The sequence below is a fragment of the Amia ocellicauda genome, chromosome 2 (genome assembly GCF_036373705.1).
Source record: "Amia ocellicauda isolate fAmiCal2 chromosome 2, fAmiCal2.hap1, whole genome shotgun sequence".
Classification (NCBI taxonomy): Eukaryota; Metazoa; Chordata; class Actinopteri; order Amiiformes; family Amiidae; genus Amia; species Amia ocellicauda.
In genome coordinates, this window is record NC_089851.1 from 48,328,461 (window position 1) to 48,344,662 (window position 16,202).

At 33.4% G+C, this 16,202-nt stretch overlaps 1 protein-coding gene across 1 annotated transcript; it reads right to left on the reverse strand.

The window, feature by feature from the left end:
• Positions 1–1,184: 1,184 nt before the first annotated feature.
• Positions 1,185–12,254, reverse strand: LOC136711219 (inhibin beta A chain-like). The gene is made up of 2 exons (XM_066687317.1): positions 11,583–12,254; positions 1,185–3,614 (listed from the first exon to the last, which is right to left on the reverse strand). The coding sequence occupies exons 1-2, from the start codon at positions 11,974–11,976 to the stop codon at positions 2,836–2,838; spliced, it is 1,173 nt and encodes a 390-aa protein (XP_066543414.1). The 5' UTR covers positions 11,977–12,254; the 3' UTR covers positions 1,185–2,835.
• Positions 12,255–16,202: the final 3,948 nt, after the last annotated feature.

Genomic DNA, 16,202 nt, shown 5'->3' on the forward strand with positions numbered 1-16,202 from the left:
ACTAGCTAGTAGCAGGTGGGTCAAAATTAGATGTAATCCTAGCCATGATCTGAAGACTTTCTGACAAGAAGATAAGAAGATATTCAAGCATTTGAGTATTCCAATTTCATTCAGTGTTTCTGTTAAGAAGTACCAGACTCATGGTATTGCCACAACACGTTTGGAAGAAAGCATGTTATTTCACCAATAAAGTTATGAACAATACAATATTGACTATAAATTATTAAATGTGAGTGCTACATAATGGAGGTTTAAATGGTTACAACCACTCCTAGAAAGCTTTTTAGAAGGGCATTGGAATGATGTACATGAGTTCTGATCAAGAGTGTTGTGTTTTTTATGAAAGGTGTTATATTACTCATCGGCCTGCATTAGAAGCATCAATACTTGGAATACACAGTTGTCCAAATGCTGACAGTACAAACTAATCATTATGGTGATCACAAGAAAAAAGCATCATCTCCATAGCACATGGCCTCTGATACTTTTGGTAACATAATACACATCTCTATCCGCTTTTGTGATTTTGACTCGCCACAATCGTCATGTTGTATATAGGATAAAATAATATTGATATTTAAACATATTTATGAAGTATAGAATTTTAGCTATATCAAGATACATAGGTAGAGATCCCATTCTATTCTAACTTGTTTATTAAAAACTAGACCAGTGAGATTACTTTCCCAGCTTTTTGGTTTACTGTAGCTGTCAAGGTCACATGCTGTAAATAACCAATGGACATAAAAAAGTAAAAAAGGAACTAGTAATTCTCACCTACAGTATATTTTGTTTTCTCACTTTACATTTTGTTAATTTCAAATTAATTGAAGCAGAGACCCAATTCTGCCATTCTTATTGGTGCTTCACTGCATTGCATTTTAATAACATTGACATACTTTTCAACTTATTATATCATGGTATATGGTACTGTTGCAGATCATGATCAATTGTTCAATTGATGTCTTTGGATTGGATACCTGGTTTGGAAATTTAGCTCCCTTAACAGATTAATTAATGGCTAAGCCATCAACAGACAATTTTAATGCTATTTATTCATGTAGTGAATTAGGCTAATATCAATGTTTAGATTTGATGTGTTCTAATATCACAATATACTTATTAGAGAAATGTAATATAAAAGGACAACAATTAAGTCAATATCACATCACAATATTAGTGTACAACGCTTAAACTTTAATGGTGAAGAAAAAATACTGTAAAATAAATTAGATAGAAAACACAGCCACAAGCACATCGTTTTGATTTGTACAACAAAGCAATGCAACATAAAGTTATCTGTACCTCAATATATACAGAATAAAAATAGTTTCTTATTCTAAACACTTGCTTCAGTGTAATTTATTTTGTCAAATACAACCACTTTTTGTAACTTGTATACAATGTGTGTATGTGTTTGTGTGTTTGCGTGTGAGAGAGTCAGGAAAATCCTACCAGCTTAAGATTTTTTTCATTCCAGACTGCAAAGCAAAGTTTGTAGGTGACAGATTCAAACTGCTTAATATTAGACAACACACAATAGAACAGTGGTAATTGCAGTAAGCAGAAAAACAACTTTTTACAACAAGTCATTTTCACTGAAAACCAATAAAACATAAATCTGAGGGGGTCCTTCCAATACTTGTTGAAAAAAACATACATAGGTCTGAAAATATATTATTATTATTATTATTATTATTATTATTATTATTATTATTATTATTATTATTTGCACATTCATTTGGCACATCAAAAACACAACTAGGAGATTGGTCTTAAGTGCATTTTTTTATAGAAGCAGCTTTCCATCAGTGTACCACTATGTCTCAAGAACAAAAAACACTTCATATTGAAATGTGAAAGTAAATCAAAACAGTTTTACTATTTGGGTGAAGAAGAATAACCTTGAATCATTATCCTTATCTGAGTGAGACATTTATCCAAATAATTGTCTATACACTGTAACAACCACATTATCTTTGGTGTAGTAGTAGTAATAATAATAATAATAATAATAATAATAATAATAATAATAATAATAATAATACATGTGTATATGTATGTATATACACAAACAAACAACAACACACAGTCAGATGTGTGTGTATTTAGCCCACTATTAAGTGAAGCTCCCCTCTACTCCAATACCTGTTAAACATTGATTATGCAAATCAAAATGTCAAAATGACAGTATAGTGCAAATTGGAAACGTTCAGAACGTTTAATAACATAAATGATAACAGAAAAAAAAAAAAAAAAAAATAATAATAATAATAATAATAATAATAATAATAATAATAAAATTAAAACAATAATACAAATAATTATTATATATAGAAGTGTTTGGCTCCAGCAGCTGGTCAAACATGTTTCTTTCAAGTATCTCTCAACAATAAAAACATGAAACATTTACTTAAGTATTAAAGTATTAAAAAGTCTTCCTCTTTTTGTTTTGCAAAGGTAAACAGTTATAAAATAATAATACTTGACAAGTTGCATAGTTTTGAGAATTGTAGGCACCTTATCAAAACGGTTACTCTTTATTGCAGTGCGGTGTAGGTGAGCAATGCTGCACACTTGCAACATAAATATTTTCTTTCTCCTTCTCTCTCACTCTTTTTGTAACAAAAATATATTATATATTTATTTGTTTTAATCTGAAAGTGCCACAGACTGGTTCAAGTTACAGACAACCAGCGGATTAGCAGACATCTGAAGATTCAGCATCTTGTCGAGTCTGAAACGATTGTGAGTCTGTTGGAAAGAAGGGGTGGGATAGTTATTCCACCCTCTTTCTTTCTCATTTTAATTTTTTCTGGGCAGTTGTCTATGATTTTAAGAACACCCACATTCCTCTACAATCATGTTCTGAATGTCCTTTTTGACAATTTTCTGCCCTTCGTCATAGTACAACATAGACATTGCCCTTAGTTTGGTAGGAACGCAACAAGATTTAATGTTTGTAAAGGGGCTATAGCCCCGCATTCGGTAGTGGTTAATAACAGTTGAGTGGAAGGAGAGAGAAGAGCCAGTGATGCCAGCAATGTGATTTGGGCAGTCGCCTTCACAGTAGTTGGCATGATATCCCGATGGGGCTATTATCCAGTCGTTCCATCCAATGTCTTTGAAGCTCACGTGGAACTGCTTTTTGCAACAAATTCTAATCTTGCCATCACACTCCAGGCCCCTCTTCCGCCGGCGGTGGGGATGATCTTCTGATTGCCGTACCACAACCATTAGGAAGGGTCGGTGAGACTGCTCACGTTCATCCTTCTCCACTAGAATTGGCGTGGCACCTGCATCCTGGCACTGCTCACAGGCTATTCGCAGATCCATGGAGTTGTAGCCCTTCTCCAGCAGTGCCTGGACACTTCCGGACACAGGAAAGGTGTGCCAGCCACTCCGCCTTGTGTCCACTGCCTTCTCAGAGACAACCACCTGCAGCTCTGCTCCGTCTGTGCCCTGTTTCTTCTGGTACAGCCTGATGGTCACTTTGGCTCGGCTCCTGTTAGTCTTGGAGAGCTTGAGAAAGAGCCAGACATTGGCTTGCTCAACCAGAGAAAGTTCACTGCCTTCTTTAGAGATCTGAAAGCGGACCAAGTCTGCAGAATCACCTGGAATAAAAAGAGAGAGAGAATCAGCAACATGGATTAAAACATTTCACCTTTTTAGGGCATATAGTTTTCTTAAAATGGTGTTTTGAGATTACAAACTCAGAAAAACATCATTGTACCTCCCCTAAGAAATGTTTGCTGCTTTTATATTTGTAATTTGAAGTTATAGGTCTGCTATGCAACAAGGTACAGAAGCACTGTTGTTTGTTTGTTTTGTTCACTTAAATGCCATGAAAAAAAAAATGAAAAGTTATTAGGAAGAATGAGAAGCTCACATACATGTTATACATATGAATTAACCGCAAATGTCTGTTGCCTTTCAAAATAATGATTTATTGTGCTTCAAAGCCTAACACATTTTAATTTTGATAATAGACTGTTCCTGAATGCTGTGGTGATAATGGTGTTCTGATTTCAAAATGACCAGAAACTTAATTCATCTATAATTGCTTGATTGCAAAATTATTGTCAACTCTTAAATATTTAGAGATATTTCCAAAAATAATTTAAGTAACTTAAGATCCAGCTAGAACAAAAAATAAGAGACAGGGATACTCAATGACCAGGTGTGCAAACCACTGCCCCAACAAAAAGGGTAACCAACTTCCCAAGCATGGGGTGCTTGTTCAAATGCCACCAAACTGGTAAGATATAATAGCACTAGAAAAATGTTTTTGCAAGATGTGACATATGTGAGATAAGATATTACATTACACATATGCCACTACACAAGGAGCCATATTAATAGATTATATTAGGGTATATCAAACCCTGAGGCAAAACACACTTCCTGGGAGTTCCAAATACTGATTCCATTCCAGGACTTGACATCAGCTCTTCTATAGAATGTGTAAGCATATGGCAGCTTTAAGATGAAAGTTGCCAGCGATATTATTACTCAAAAATAACAGAAGCTGTAATGTCTGCTGTGTTAAATACTTTTACTTCAGGTCTTCAAAATGCTTGTATTAGGGCCAGTCGTTTTCAACGAAATAAAACATCTAAATATTGTCTTTAGTTCCTCTTTTTCAATAGGTTAGGTTAGGTTAGGTTAGGTTAGAGTCCAATTTCTCTAGCATCAAAAATATCAATGGCCTTTGGTTTTTCATTCAGAGCTTTTTCATACTACCCTGCTATTTGAAATATGTTATTGTTATTACAGGCAGACTTTACTGAGCATAGTAGCAAGTTAAGTATTTAGAGCTTTAAAAAATGAAATTAGAAAATTGTAATCTTTGATAAGAATATGTGTTGGCCATTTAAACTACACTTAAATATTTCAAAAATTATCCCACTTTTAAAGTGTCAGAAACAGCCTTCAATTTATTAACTATATTTATATTTTGTAAGGAAAGTTGTAAATGTATTAGATCCTTGCTTAAAAACTGTTATACTGGGTCTGGATGTACTGCTGGGTTTGCAGGTATTTTAGAAAGGGGATTTGAACAAAATATGCCCAGATATGGCCACCAATATGCCCAATGTGCAGTTATTATATTATTTTCTTAGTTGTTCTTAGCTACTATTAGAGCTTTTTATACATGTTTTAATTCCTTATCGAATGTGACATGCTCTGGAAAAACATGTCAAATAATAAATACTACTACTACTACTACTACTACTACTACTACTACTAATAATAATAATAATAATAATAATAATAATAATAAGTAGTTAATTAATAACCAGTTTCAGTAATTCACAATGAGTGAATGTCTACTGCCCCCATACTGGACTTGTACTACGTACGAATTAAATAAGGGTCTGGTCAACATCTGGTTTCATCATGTGATCCCATTCCAGTGGTAAAAGCGCAGAGACCTCCAAAACTTGCACTTGTACTGATTATGTACAGCTGGGTTAGTAATAGTATGCAGTATTCTGGCTTTGTACCAGCATTCGTAAACAATCTTTGTTTTGGATCTTTATTTCAATACATGACAGTTTTTTTCCTCACATTATTATTGTAATACATTTGCAATTAAATTTCAAAAGGCAGCTTCTATATTCCTTTCCAATCACGATGTTGTATTTCTGTTTTAACCTGTGATTTTTCATTATGCTTCTAACAGTTATTAATGCTAAATTAATCCTAACAACAGTAGTTCACTCTTACAATATCCTGGAGTTATGTTTTAATTTTCTTTAACTTTTTATCTCAGAAAATGGTCTTCTAAAAATAAACATTACCAACCATTTGTAAACTCTAGCCATCTTGTAAAACAGATATTGATTTATTTGAAAAGTTAATGCAAGCTTGAATATACAAGTTACAATCTACTTCAGTACACAGTATTGATCATAATCCAATGTATTCTGCTAGGAGGCATTCTGAAAATAAAAGTACTACAAACTAATTAACACATTTCATAAACAAAATATTTTCCAGGTGAAAACATTTAAATTATTTTTACTACAGAATCAGGTTGGCCTTGTATAAGTAATTGTATTCTCATTTATTCCTAAGTTATCTGGCAGACATGTCTGATGGTTTCTGAAAAGACTATGAATAGAGTAGAGACCAGCATTAGCATTAATTGTGTCAGAGAAGGAGTGGAAGGCTGCCTATAGTTGGCAATCCTTCAATAACAGGTTGGCAATAATTAGGTTTTATGATCCTCCTTATTTTTCCACAGTCATTAACAGAAATTATTACACCATTTATAATCCTATAACTATTTGTTACAGAAGTGGTTTCAATACAGTTGTCAGCACTTCACAAAGTAACAGGTGTCACAATAACATATTAGTTTTCCATACTAAATAATGATATCTAGATATCTCTATCTAGAAAGTGTTTTAACCCTTTACATTCACCCTCATTTTCACCTGGTTGGACTTCTTTAGATGTGCAAGTGTTTAATATGGACATTATAAACAGTACAGGTATGCATAGCTGACCATGATTAGACAAACTATATTACAGTACTACCAAGTTTTTTCACAAAAACAAATTTTTTGACGTTTTGAACTTTTTCCTCCATTGAAGTCTGTGGGAAATATATTTTATATTTTTTTAGTTGAAATTCCACTCATATTTAAATTTGGAGAAGTTGTTGTGTGAAAATACCATAAGAAATGAAGCAATAATGTAAATGAAAATGAAATGAAAAAAACTAGCCTAGGTGGAAAAGTTTTGAGAAAATATGTACCACAAAATACTCACAAGGAGGGCCATTTCTCCATTATAAGGTCCTGAAACATGTGTTTCACATGAAAGCATAGAAACTACAGAATCAGTTTCTGCATTGTTGATTATGATTAGACACACTATACTGAAACACGACCACCTTTTTTTCCAAGAGAAATAATAGCATAATTGTGAATTATGACATTTTATGTAAACATATTTTTCTTACAATTTAAGTACTAGTTAAAATACAACTTTTAAAACACAGTGGTTGAAAATTTGATATAAACTGGGGGAGTTATGATCATTTATTTTGTATGTATTCAAAATAGCAATTATAGAACCCGATTAAATCTTAACACTAGTAACTATAACCATAATAATGCCGGCGGGTTGAAAACAATGAGTGAAAAGAGGTACGTATTAAAACTAGCTATACACATAGTTCATTTTTTCATTCCTTGAACAGTTTTTTGTATTTTGTCCTTTAATAAACCTAAAATACGGCACTGATTTGTATATTTTATTGGCAAATGTATAAATGAGTATTCCTCACATACCTACTCAAGCCTTGGACAAACCTTTTCAGGGCAATACTCATGCATACACAATTGGAGGCATTTTTCACCACATCTACACACATTTTTCTTTGCATCCTTTGCATTAATGACAGCAACACATTGCTCACACTATCAAATATTTTCCTTGGATTTTACTTTCCTTCCTATAATTAACTGTTTCAGTTCATAAAATAGTTCTATGGTTTCAGGATCAAATATCAAGAAGCTCTCAGAGACTTACTGTGTCCTATTGTTAATTGTTTTTCACCACTCCTATAGTAACCCAGCTGATGAGAATTTCACATGTTTCTCATTACCTTGGTCACATGTGTAGACAATATTATTGGAGTCAATATTTTCTTCATGAAGTGGAAGGGGAAGCTAACTTGAACAGCATATTAATAGCATATCAATAGTAATTGAAGACCACTTAAAGGCCCTAATTACAAGGTTTACAATGACTGTATGCCATAGGGTTGTAAAAGGTCAGTCACTTAACCTAATCCAGGCACTGTGTGTTGTTGTACATCTGCATCAATGCAAACATAATCTTGTCCACTTACGGCCTGATGGGGCATATATATGTGTGTAATATATGGGAAAACAGTTTAAGGCCTCTTATAATACGTTCTAATAATTTTAAGCAGTTTATACTTTGAAGGCTGACAAATTATCTGCAAATATAATAATAGATAATTTAATCCAGATCTCACTTCCTTCTGTTTTTATTTTCAGGCATTTCTTTCTGCTTCCTGACAGCAATAACTGGATTTAATGTTTGGAGTCACACTGAACAAATGTACAGTAAATGGTACTTATAATTATGTGCCAAAATCCAATTGCACACATCTGTTTTTGACTGGGTTACAGAAATGTCTCTTAGTGACAGCTAAACAAGTTGGAAAAGGTTCTTTATGCAAAGGTCTTAAAACACTAAAAGTAAAACATATCTGTGCCTTGCCCAAAGATGCCACATGTCTGGGAATTTCTAAAAAAATAAAAAATAACATTCATAATCTTAAACTCCAATTAATTTGGGAGTGGGACTGTAATTGTAGACTGGCAGAATTACTGATTTAAGAATTACAGGTCCCTTAATGTTATGTTCATCATACATTTTAGGTTTGAAGTTTCTTAGTAGAGTCACGTTAAATGGAATCAATTAAAGTTAACACTTTTAATGATTTAGGAATCCCTTCCTCTCTCTCAATATCTCAAACGACTACTGCCTATAAACTGCAAGTGACATATCCTATACAGCTTTTTGACAATTGTTTTCATAAAAGATTAATAAACATAACAGGTTTTCTGTGTGAGAACTGTACAGTAATCACAGACCACTCTGATACTGTAATGTCATCTATGAGTTGATGGTGATCTATGGCAGGAAAACAGACTGAAAAACTGCTATACCATGTGAAATAATACCTATGGGATAATTATCTCTTTAAATGTAGGTTTACACATTTGGAAAAGGGCCACAGAAAATCAATAGTGAAATTCCTCTAATTATGTTGTTTAATTACTTCATTCAGGGGAATAAATCACAATGTAAAGTCCCCCCATCATTTAGTTTAATTCACTGTCCTCATGGAACTCTATCAAAGGCTGTCATACTACTAATTTGAATGGTGGGCAGGCTTAACCAATTATTGGGGCCCATATTTCTCTGAATGAACTAATTAGGCACATCATTGTCTTAAGAACTGCACAGCCTGTTTCAGTGTTCCAATGCATTATTAACACCTGCATTATTTGATTATGACACATCTAAGATGGAAATATACAATGTTTTACATTTAAGATCCCACAGAAAATGAGGGAATGCTATTATTACACTTCTTTCTGTATGGTGATATATAATCAAGGTTATATACCATACAATTTTTAACATGCTTAGACTGCATTAAGTCAGTATAATTTTCAATGCATTAAATACAATTAATAATAATGGGGGAACAAAGTTACAATCAGCAGTAACGTAATACTTCATGAGGATCACGATGAGACTATTGTTTATATGTGTTTTTAGTCTTAGGCATTTTATTTATTTTGGATTGATGATAAGGTTAGATAAATAGATATGTTTACATAAATCCCTCAACGGTTCCCTCTTGTGGTTTACATACGCAATCGCATTTTAAAGTGACAAACAGTTTCTTATCTACATGTATTTATTTGGAGAAATATATTTAGAAACACTCATCCAACACGAATGTGTCAATGGCATCTTCATATAATCAGGTAAGAACAATCTCCTTTAGTTGCCAGCTATTCTCCTCATTTATATTAACATGTCTCTTTGTTTTAGTGTCTGTTCACACAGAGTATGGAGGCAAGCAATATGGATTCTTTGTATTTCTGCATTTTATTTCGGAACATGGACATGATACAATTCCTATCCAAGATACTTTGCAGTCTGCGTAGGTACTGGCAATATATTTTGCTAAATGATAAAGTGTTACTTTTCACGATCTCGTGCGATTCATGTAATGTATTTTGTAATGAAAAGGTAACGTCTCAACAATCGAAGGTAGCTTGGCTCTTTCTGAGCTTTAGCGATAATGATGAAGTCATCTTTCTTAGTTTATTTAAAATATATAACCATCTAAACAAATAAGACATCAACGTAGCTATAATTTTCTAGTCATGTATTCCAACAGAAAATTCCATTGCCACAGTTGACTTATATTAAGGTGTTTTTTTTTGTTTTCTTCTTCTTCAGAGGGTGGAGTAATCTTTTCTGAAAAAGTGACGCCATGTACAATTCAAAAGACTTAAACATATAGTCTCGCAGTGTATCAGTCGTGTCAGTATTTCCGTTTGACATCTGTAACGCATTAATGCTTTAGCAATAAACGCCACTAAAGTTACTTCCTTGTACGCTGCAATACTTTACTCCAAAGCTATGAATTATTTATTGTGTGCTCATTATTTGTATCCATTGCATAAAGCAGATTTATCCAGATTTCTGCATTTTATAGACAAATCGTGGCGTGGCTAAAACCAATCAAGTTAAAGGTGTTACTGTTATCCGAACCTATATAATACGTGTTATGGGCAATATAATACGCAATCATAATTGATTGGATTAAAATAAGAGGCTGTATTATCACTAATAGTTTTCAATTTTTTACGAACGATAGACCAACATAATTTTTGTCTTTTAATGTAATTGTAAGACGAATCACAGGTAGAGATTTGTTATATGGAATGGCTTCCAGGTATGTGATTAGAAAAAACTACAAAAAATCCAAAGAAGGAACAATTTGACATCAGATTAGAAAAGTAAAAAATCTTTCATGAAAATCAGAGAATTGGTCTTAATGCGTAGCCTTCCAAAATTAGCCACTTCAGTGAACTCTCATGTTCTTTTTATTTTTTAGCCTGTACTGTCCACTTTTCAATCTGTAGAGCTCTTGAACAAAGTACAGGTGTTATTCACTGCTGTTCAATAGGAGCTCCTCGCCTAGCAGTTTTCTGAAGTACATTTTTTTTCACTGCAGGTTCTTTTCAAAGTGCCCTGCTGCCAAATTAAACCTATTAATTTAAGGGGTTGTACACAGTGTCCACATAACTTCAGATTACAATGTCGATTTTCAAAGTGACTTGGTCACTTGGTCATGGTTTTAAGGGTATTTATATATTTAGCTAAAGCATCTAAGGTATTGTCATACATTTTAAACCTCTGTTTAGCCAGTGCAGCACATAATATTCATGCCACATATATTTTGTTTGCTTATGTATACATTTGTGTATGTATCATTTAACATTTTATAACCCCCTTTTTTACATTTAATAGTACTTCATATTTCAGGTCTCCATTCTGGCATCAGATTTGGTGCTCTCTGAATTCTAAACTGTTCCAGCAGCCAAATCTTTTCAATAGAACTCCAGGAGACTTTTTAAATCTTTCAATACAGTACAGTTAATAAGGCTCAGCAGTTTTCATGTAGATTAACAGAAGGTTACCAATAGTCCTCTGAACAGTCACAAAAAATCACAACATTTTTGGAAGGCTTAAGTAATACCCAGAGATTCAGCAGATAATTGCTCTCCACCTTTGAGGCAGTAGGAGGTAACAAGATACGATGAAGCTGAGTGCCTGAGCACACTTTCTGATAACAGGTCTTAAAATCTTAAGTTATAAGCATTAGGCTTGTTACTCAGAGTTACTTCCAAAGGTATCATATTTACAAACCTGTCTTACTGGGTTGAAGCCCTGCCTTCTTCCACACCTTGTCATTAAAACCCCCTGGCTTTGACTGTGCTACTCACCTGCCTCAGCAAAAGTGATGATTTCTGAAGTTTGCTCTGCCAACTCGCTCATCTCTGCACGACTGTGACCCTCATCCTCAATTTCCACGTTGCCATCCTCACCAACTTTACCCACGTGCAGTTTTTTGATGGCATTCAGTAGGGCTGCCCTGGGAACAGGATGGGTGATATTAGGTCTTTCCTTCAAGTGCAGCATGCTCAAAATGTGTTTCTTGACTGCCTCAACCATATCAGGTAGGGAGCTTGTTGGCATATCCTTTTGCAGCCTTGAAAGGGCACAAGATGGGCAGTCAGTGACCAACATGTGCCCATCTGGGGAGCCAGGGGTGGGGGAGCTCCCTACCAAAATCCCAGAGAAGAGCAGCAACATTCCACTCAGCAAAGGAAAAGACATCCTGAATGAGTCAATCTGAAAAATGTAGGTTTTCCCCTTTTTCACACACTGAAAAAAGAAAAAAAAAATGAAAATAAGCAAATTAGAAGAAAATTCAATATAATCCCTTTTTAAAGTTCTAGAAAACAGTTAAAACATTTAGCAGATCTGGAAGCCTGAATCTTGTTAGCTCTGTAAGACTTGATCTGTTACTAGAAAAGTTTGTCTGAGTTTGTTAGCTGGAGTTCTGTGGCAGTGTAGAAGTGCAGTGCTAGAGGGATGTGCAGAGCACGAAGAGGTCTTAGTGAGTTGGCTGTGTATAAGCTGGATGGTTTTGTATAAGTGGGCAGGGTTAGCTAGCTCTCTCTCTCTCGCCCTCTCATACCTCCCTCCCTCTTAGTCTTCTATCACTATCTCTCCACTTCTGACTCATTTTTTTTCACCAACTTTTTTTTTCCTTTGTAAGTCACCCTTTAAATTATGCATGAACTTTTTCTCTCTCTTTATATATGATTGTGGTAGTCTTAGTCTGTTTTTACACTTTTCTCAGACATTTCTTCTATTTTACCTCTTTTTTGTTACTGATAGTGCCCATCTGGAAATTACTTTACAGGCACAAAAATATAATTCTACATAAGAAAAACTATTTTGAATTGTTATTACATTAATGTACATTAAACTGTACCTTATCCTAGAATCATTCCATATGTTATCAGCCAACTTTTGTGAGCATCTGCTAATCCTGTTTATGTTCTTCTTTAATGCTGTTCTGTGTTGCCCTAGTCTCTTTAAAAAATATTGTTAAATACTACTGTTGTTCATATAGTTCAGCTGACATTAAAAATGAAAAATAAAAGGGAATAAACAGTCTGTATACAATGAGATAAGTAGTTTTACAGCAACTTTCAAGATTGCAATTTAGCCTTTTAATTTTAACACCATGATGCTAAGTTGGTGTCCATTTAAGTGAAAAATATCTAAATTAAGTAAAGTGAGAAAGATATTTATTAAGAAATAGAGCATTTCTAGAGGTGTTGTTTCAAGGCATGATAATACTTGTACATCAGGAAAAGGTTCCTTAATTGAGGACTACATCAATTACAATTAATTATTCTCCTTTAATTTTTTTTGAGAATTGCAAAAACAAACCTCTTCAGAAGTGCTTAGCTCCCTATATCTTACTGGCATCTTATCCTATACTATACCAGCCTTTACAAGCCTTAAAAGCTTGCCACACAGATGCAACAAATGTTCATAAATATAATTTTATAAACTGTAGAAATAAAAGACATATGATAGAAAGTATCTCTTGGGTAGATAATGTATTTATTTACAGCAGAGCTATAGCAACCAAGGCTTATCATTAGTATTCTGTTCTTTAATTGTAATCTTTAAAAAAGTCAGAAAGGTCTGTTAACTCAGGAGCAGCCTCTGCTGGCACAAATACATATTTTCACTAAATTTGTAACCTATCAACCCAAATACTACTACTGTACCGTACTGCTAATAATCATTTCTCACCATTGTAGTTTTTTTCCATCTTTCACAAGATGATGTCTCCCCCTCCCCCTTCATTCTTCGCTTCTCTGCTTAGAATTATACTACATAATATATAATAATAATAATAATAATAATAATAATAATAATAATAATAATAATAGAATTATACAGGAAAGTTTCAGATCATAATTTGTCTTTGTAATCTCATAAATATAATACATCTTGACTCCTTGAGTCTGTGTTGTTGACATACTTGTTTGAAAGTTTATGATCAAACCCCTTAAGATCTGTCAGTATTTTGAGGGAGAATAATATTTGTAATAATTTTAAATGTGATCCTGCATATTCACAGTGTTCTTACCAGTTCTCATTTATTGCAGCTGTTTTCACTGATTAGGACAGGCAGGTGTCTTAAAATAACAAATTGCCCCATTTTAGATATGGAGGATGATAGTGGTGATCCCATATGTCTTCATCATCCTGGGATGCAGTGAGACTCGATGTTCGTATGGGTGTAAGCTGCATTTTTGATATGGGACTAAAAAAACAAAACAAAACAAACTGACAATTGACAATTCGGTGGTAGCTTTATTATGTATTAGAGAATACCATTAAGAGTTCAGTCCAAGAATCTGTCAACAATTTAGGGATATGATCATTCTACAAAGGACTCCATTCCAGCATTTCAGGAAGATATACTGTATATTATATCCCCATATACTTATATGGCCAGCATTGTTCTATATGAATTAAAAAAGTAAAATACAAAGTTAGTAATACATATACATTGTGTCCAAATTTTTTAATGATATCTGCTGTCCAAAAATGTTTAAATTACCTTATTACTGGAACAGTTATGTGATGCACACTTCCATTTCTTAATTTTAATTTTGGTTGTTCCACTAGGGGGCAGACTGTCTCTAAAATAAAATCAAAAATTACGATGGGGGCAAAATCAAGTAGGATGTCTACAAATAGGGTAGAATTAAAGAGGCAGAAGATTGCCTTACAGAATCACTTTATATTTAATATAACTATTAGCCTATCCTACAGGCAGGTGGTAATATGTAATATATATGTGTATAGATAGATACATTTACAAATATATTATTATGTTAATTAAACGTCACCACCAAACCGTCACCACACCAAAACATTCAGTTGTTGTTGAAAGTATTCACAACCTTCATATGAAACAATGTTATTTGGTGATTTAGTTGGTTTAATAAATACAAATGTAATACAGCTTGTGATTACCAATGTGTTCATTTCTATATATGTATAATTTAATAATATTTAATAATTTAATAAACTAAACAAGGCACCAAAAATATTTTAAATTAATGGTTGAATACTTTCAACTCTAACAATACACTATGATCATATTATCATCTACAAATATACCAATTTGTCCATACTGGATAAAATAAAATAAAACATTGAAACCTGTTTGAACAGTAATTTGTTTAGAACTTGTAATTGTTGAGAGTATTTTTCTTGTTTGATAGGTCTTTTAAATAATACAAATAATACCATAATAATAATCTGGTCACGTTTTACAATAATCACCATTATGGAAATAAAGTACATGACAACATTTCAACAGGGTGGTGGGAGGAGGAATGATAACTCATACAGTCATCACATATTTCACCGATTTCATTTAGAGTTGCTCCACACAGATTAGTGGCACAAATAATTCATCATTCATGTTCATCCACCATACCTGATGATCTGATGACTGATATTTCAGTGAAGCCTATTAATAAACTAGCAATATTGCTTAATCTTGTTAAAGATCACACAATACAATTAAATTATCAATTTATTGTACACTGATGGCATCTTTAAATCTCTTGGACCTTTTTTAACAAAGGATAGAACAATAATTTAATGTGATCTAACATTTATTGAATTATTTTCAGCAATATTAGCAATATTGTGCTTCTTTACAACTTTTCAGTAGTTGTTGCTTACTCTATAATAAAAAAATCCTTTATATAAAATGGCATGACATAAGTAACCAAGTATAGTCTCAACCTAATGTGTTTTAATTTAGAAAATTGTGAAAATGGGCATGTGTTTGCTGCCTGCTATTTCAACTTTACCAAATATGTATGTTGGTTCAGTAGTTCAGACAACCCCCTATAGAAGTAGGTGGAAGAAGTAGTGATTGAAATTTTTTAGCCCTTAACCTGCTTGTCTGAGGGAATAATAGTCTGGCCATGAGGACGAGGCCATCAGAACCCCCAAATCCCCCCCCCCACTCCCCAAATGGGGAATGGAGCAAGGAGCGATGTTGTTCTTGAGTTTAAGCAACAGGGAGTTTGGTTGTGGTGTTATGAAAGTGAGCTACTGATGCAGGGAAAAGGAACTTATGTGGTATTTTATGATAGTGTATGTGAGGGTGAGTTTAGTTTTAAGTTTAAATAGTTTAGTTCTAAAATTTAGTTTAAACTCCATTTTGAAACACCTTCCTCACACATTTGTTTAGTTTTCTGTAGTAATATTAGGTATTTATAAGAAGTTGGTAAGACCCAATCAATCACATGTTGTATGTCTTCAATCTGTGCCTAAGATCATGTTAATTTATAATCACTTCATAAGTCCAATAATTGATCCAATTGATCCTATTTTGATCCAATGTAGCTCTCTAGGACCAGAGTTAGACCCCTGTTATGCACATGTAATTTATATGAATCCTTCAAATGAGCCATTAACTTATTTATAACATACTTTAACAAATA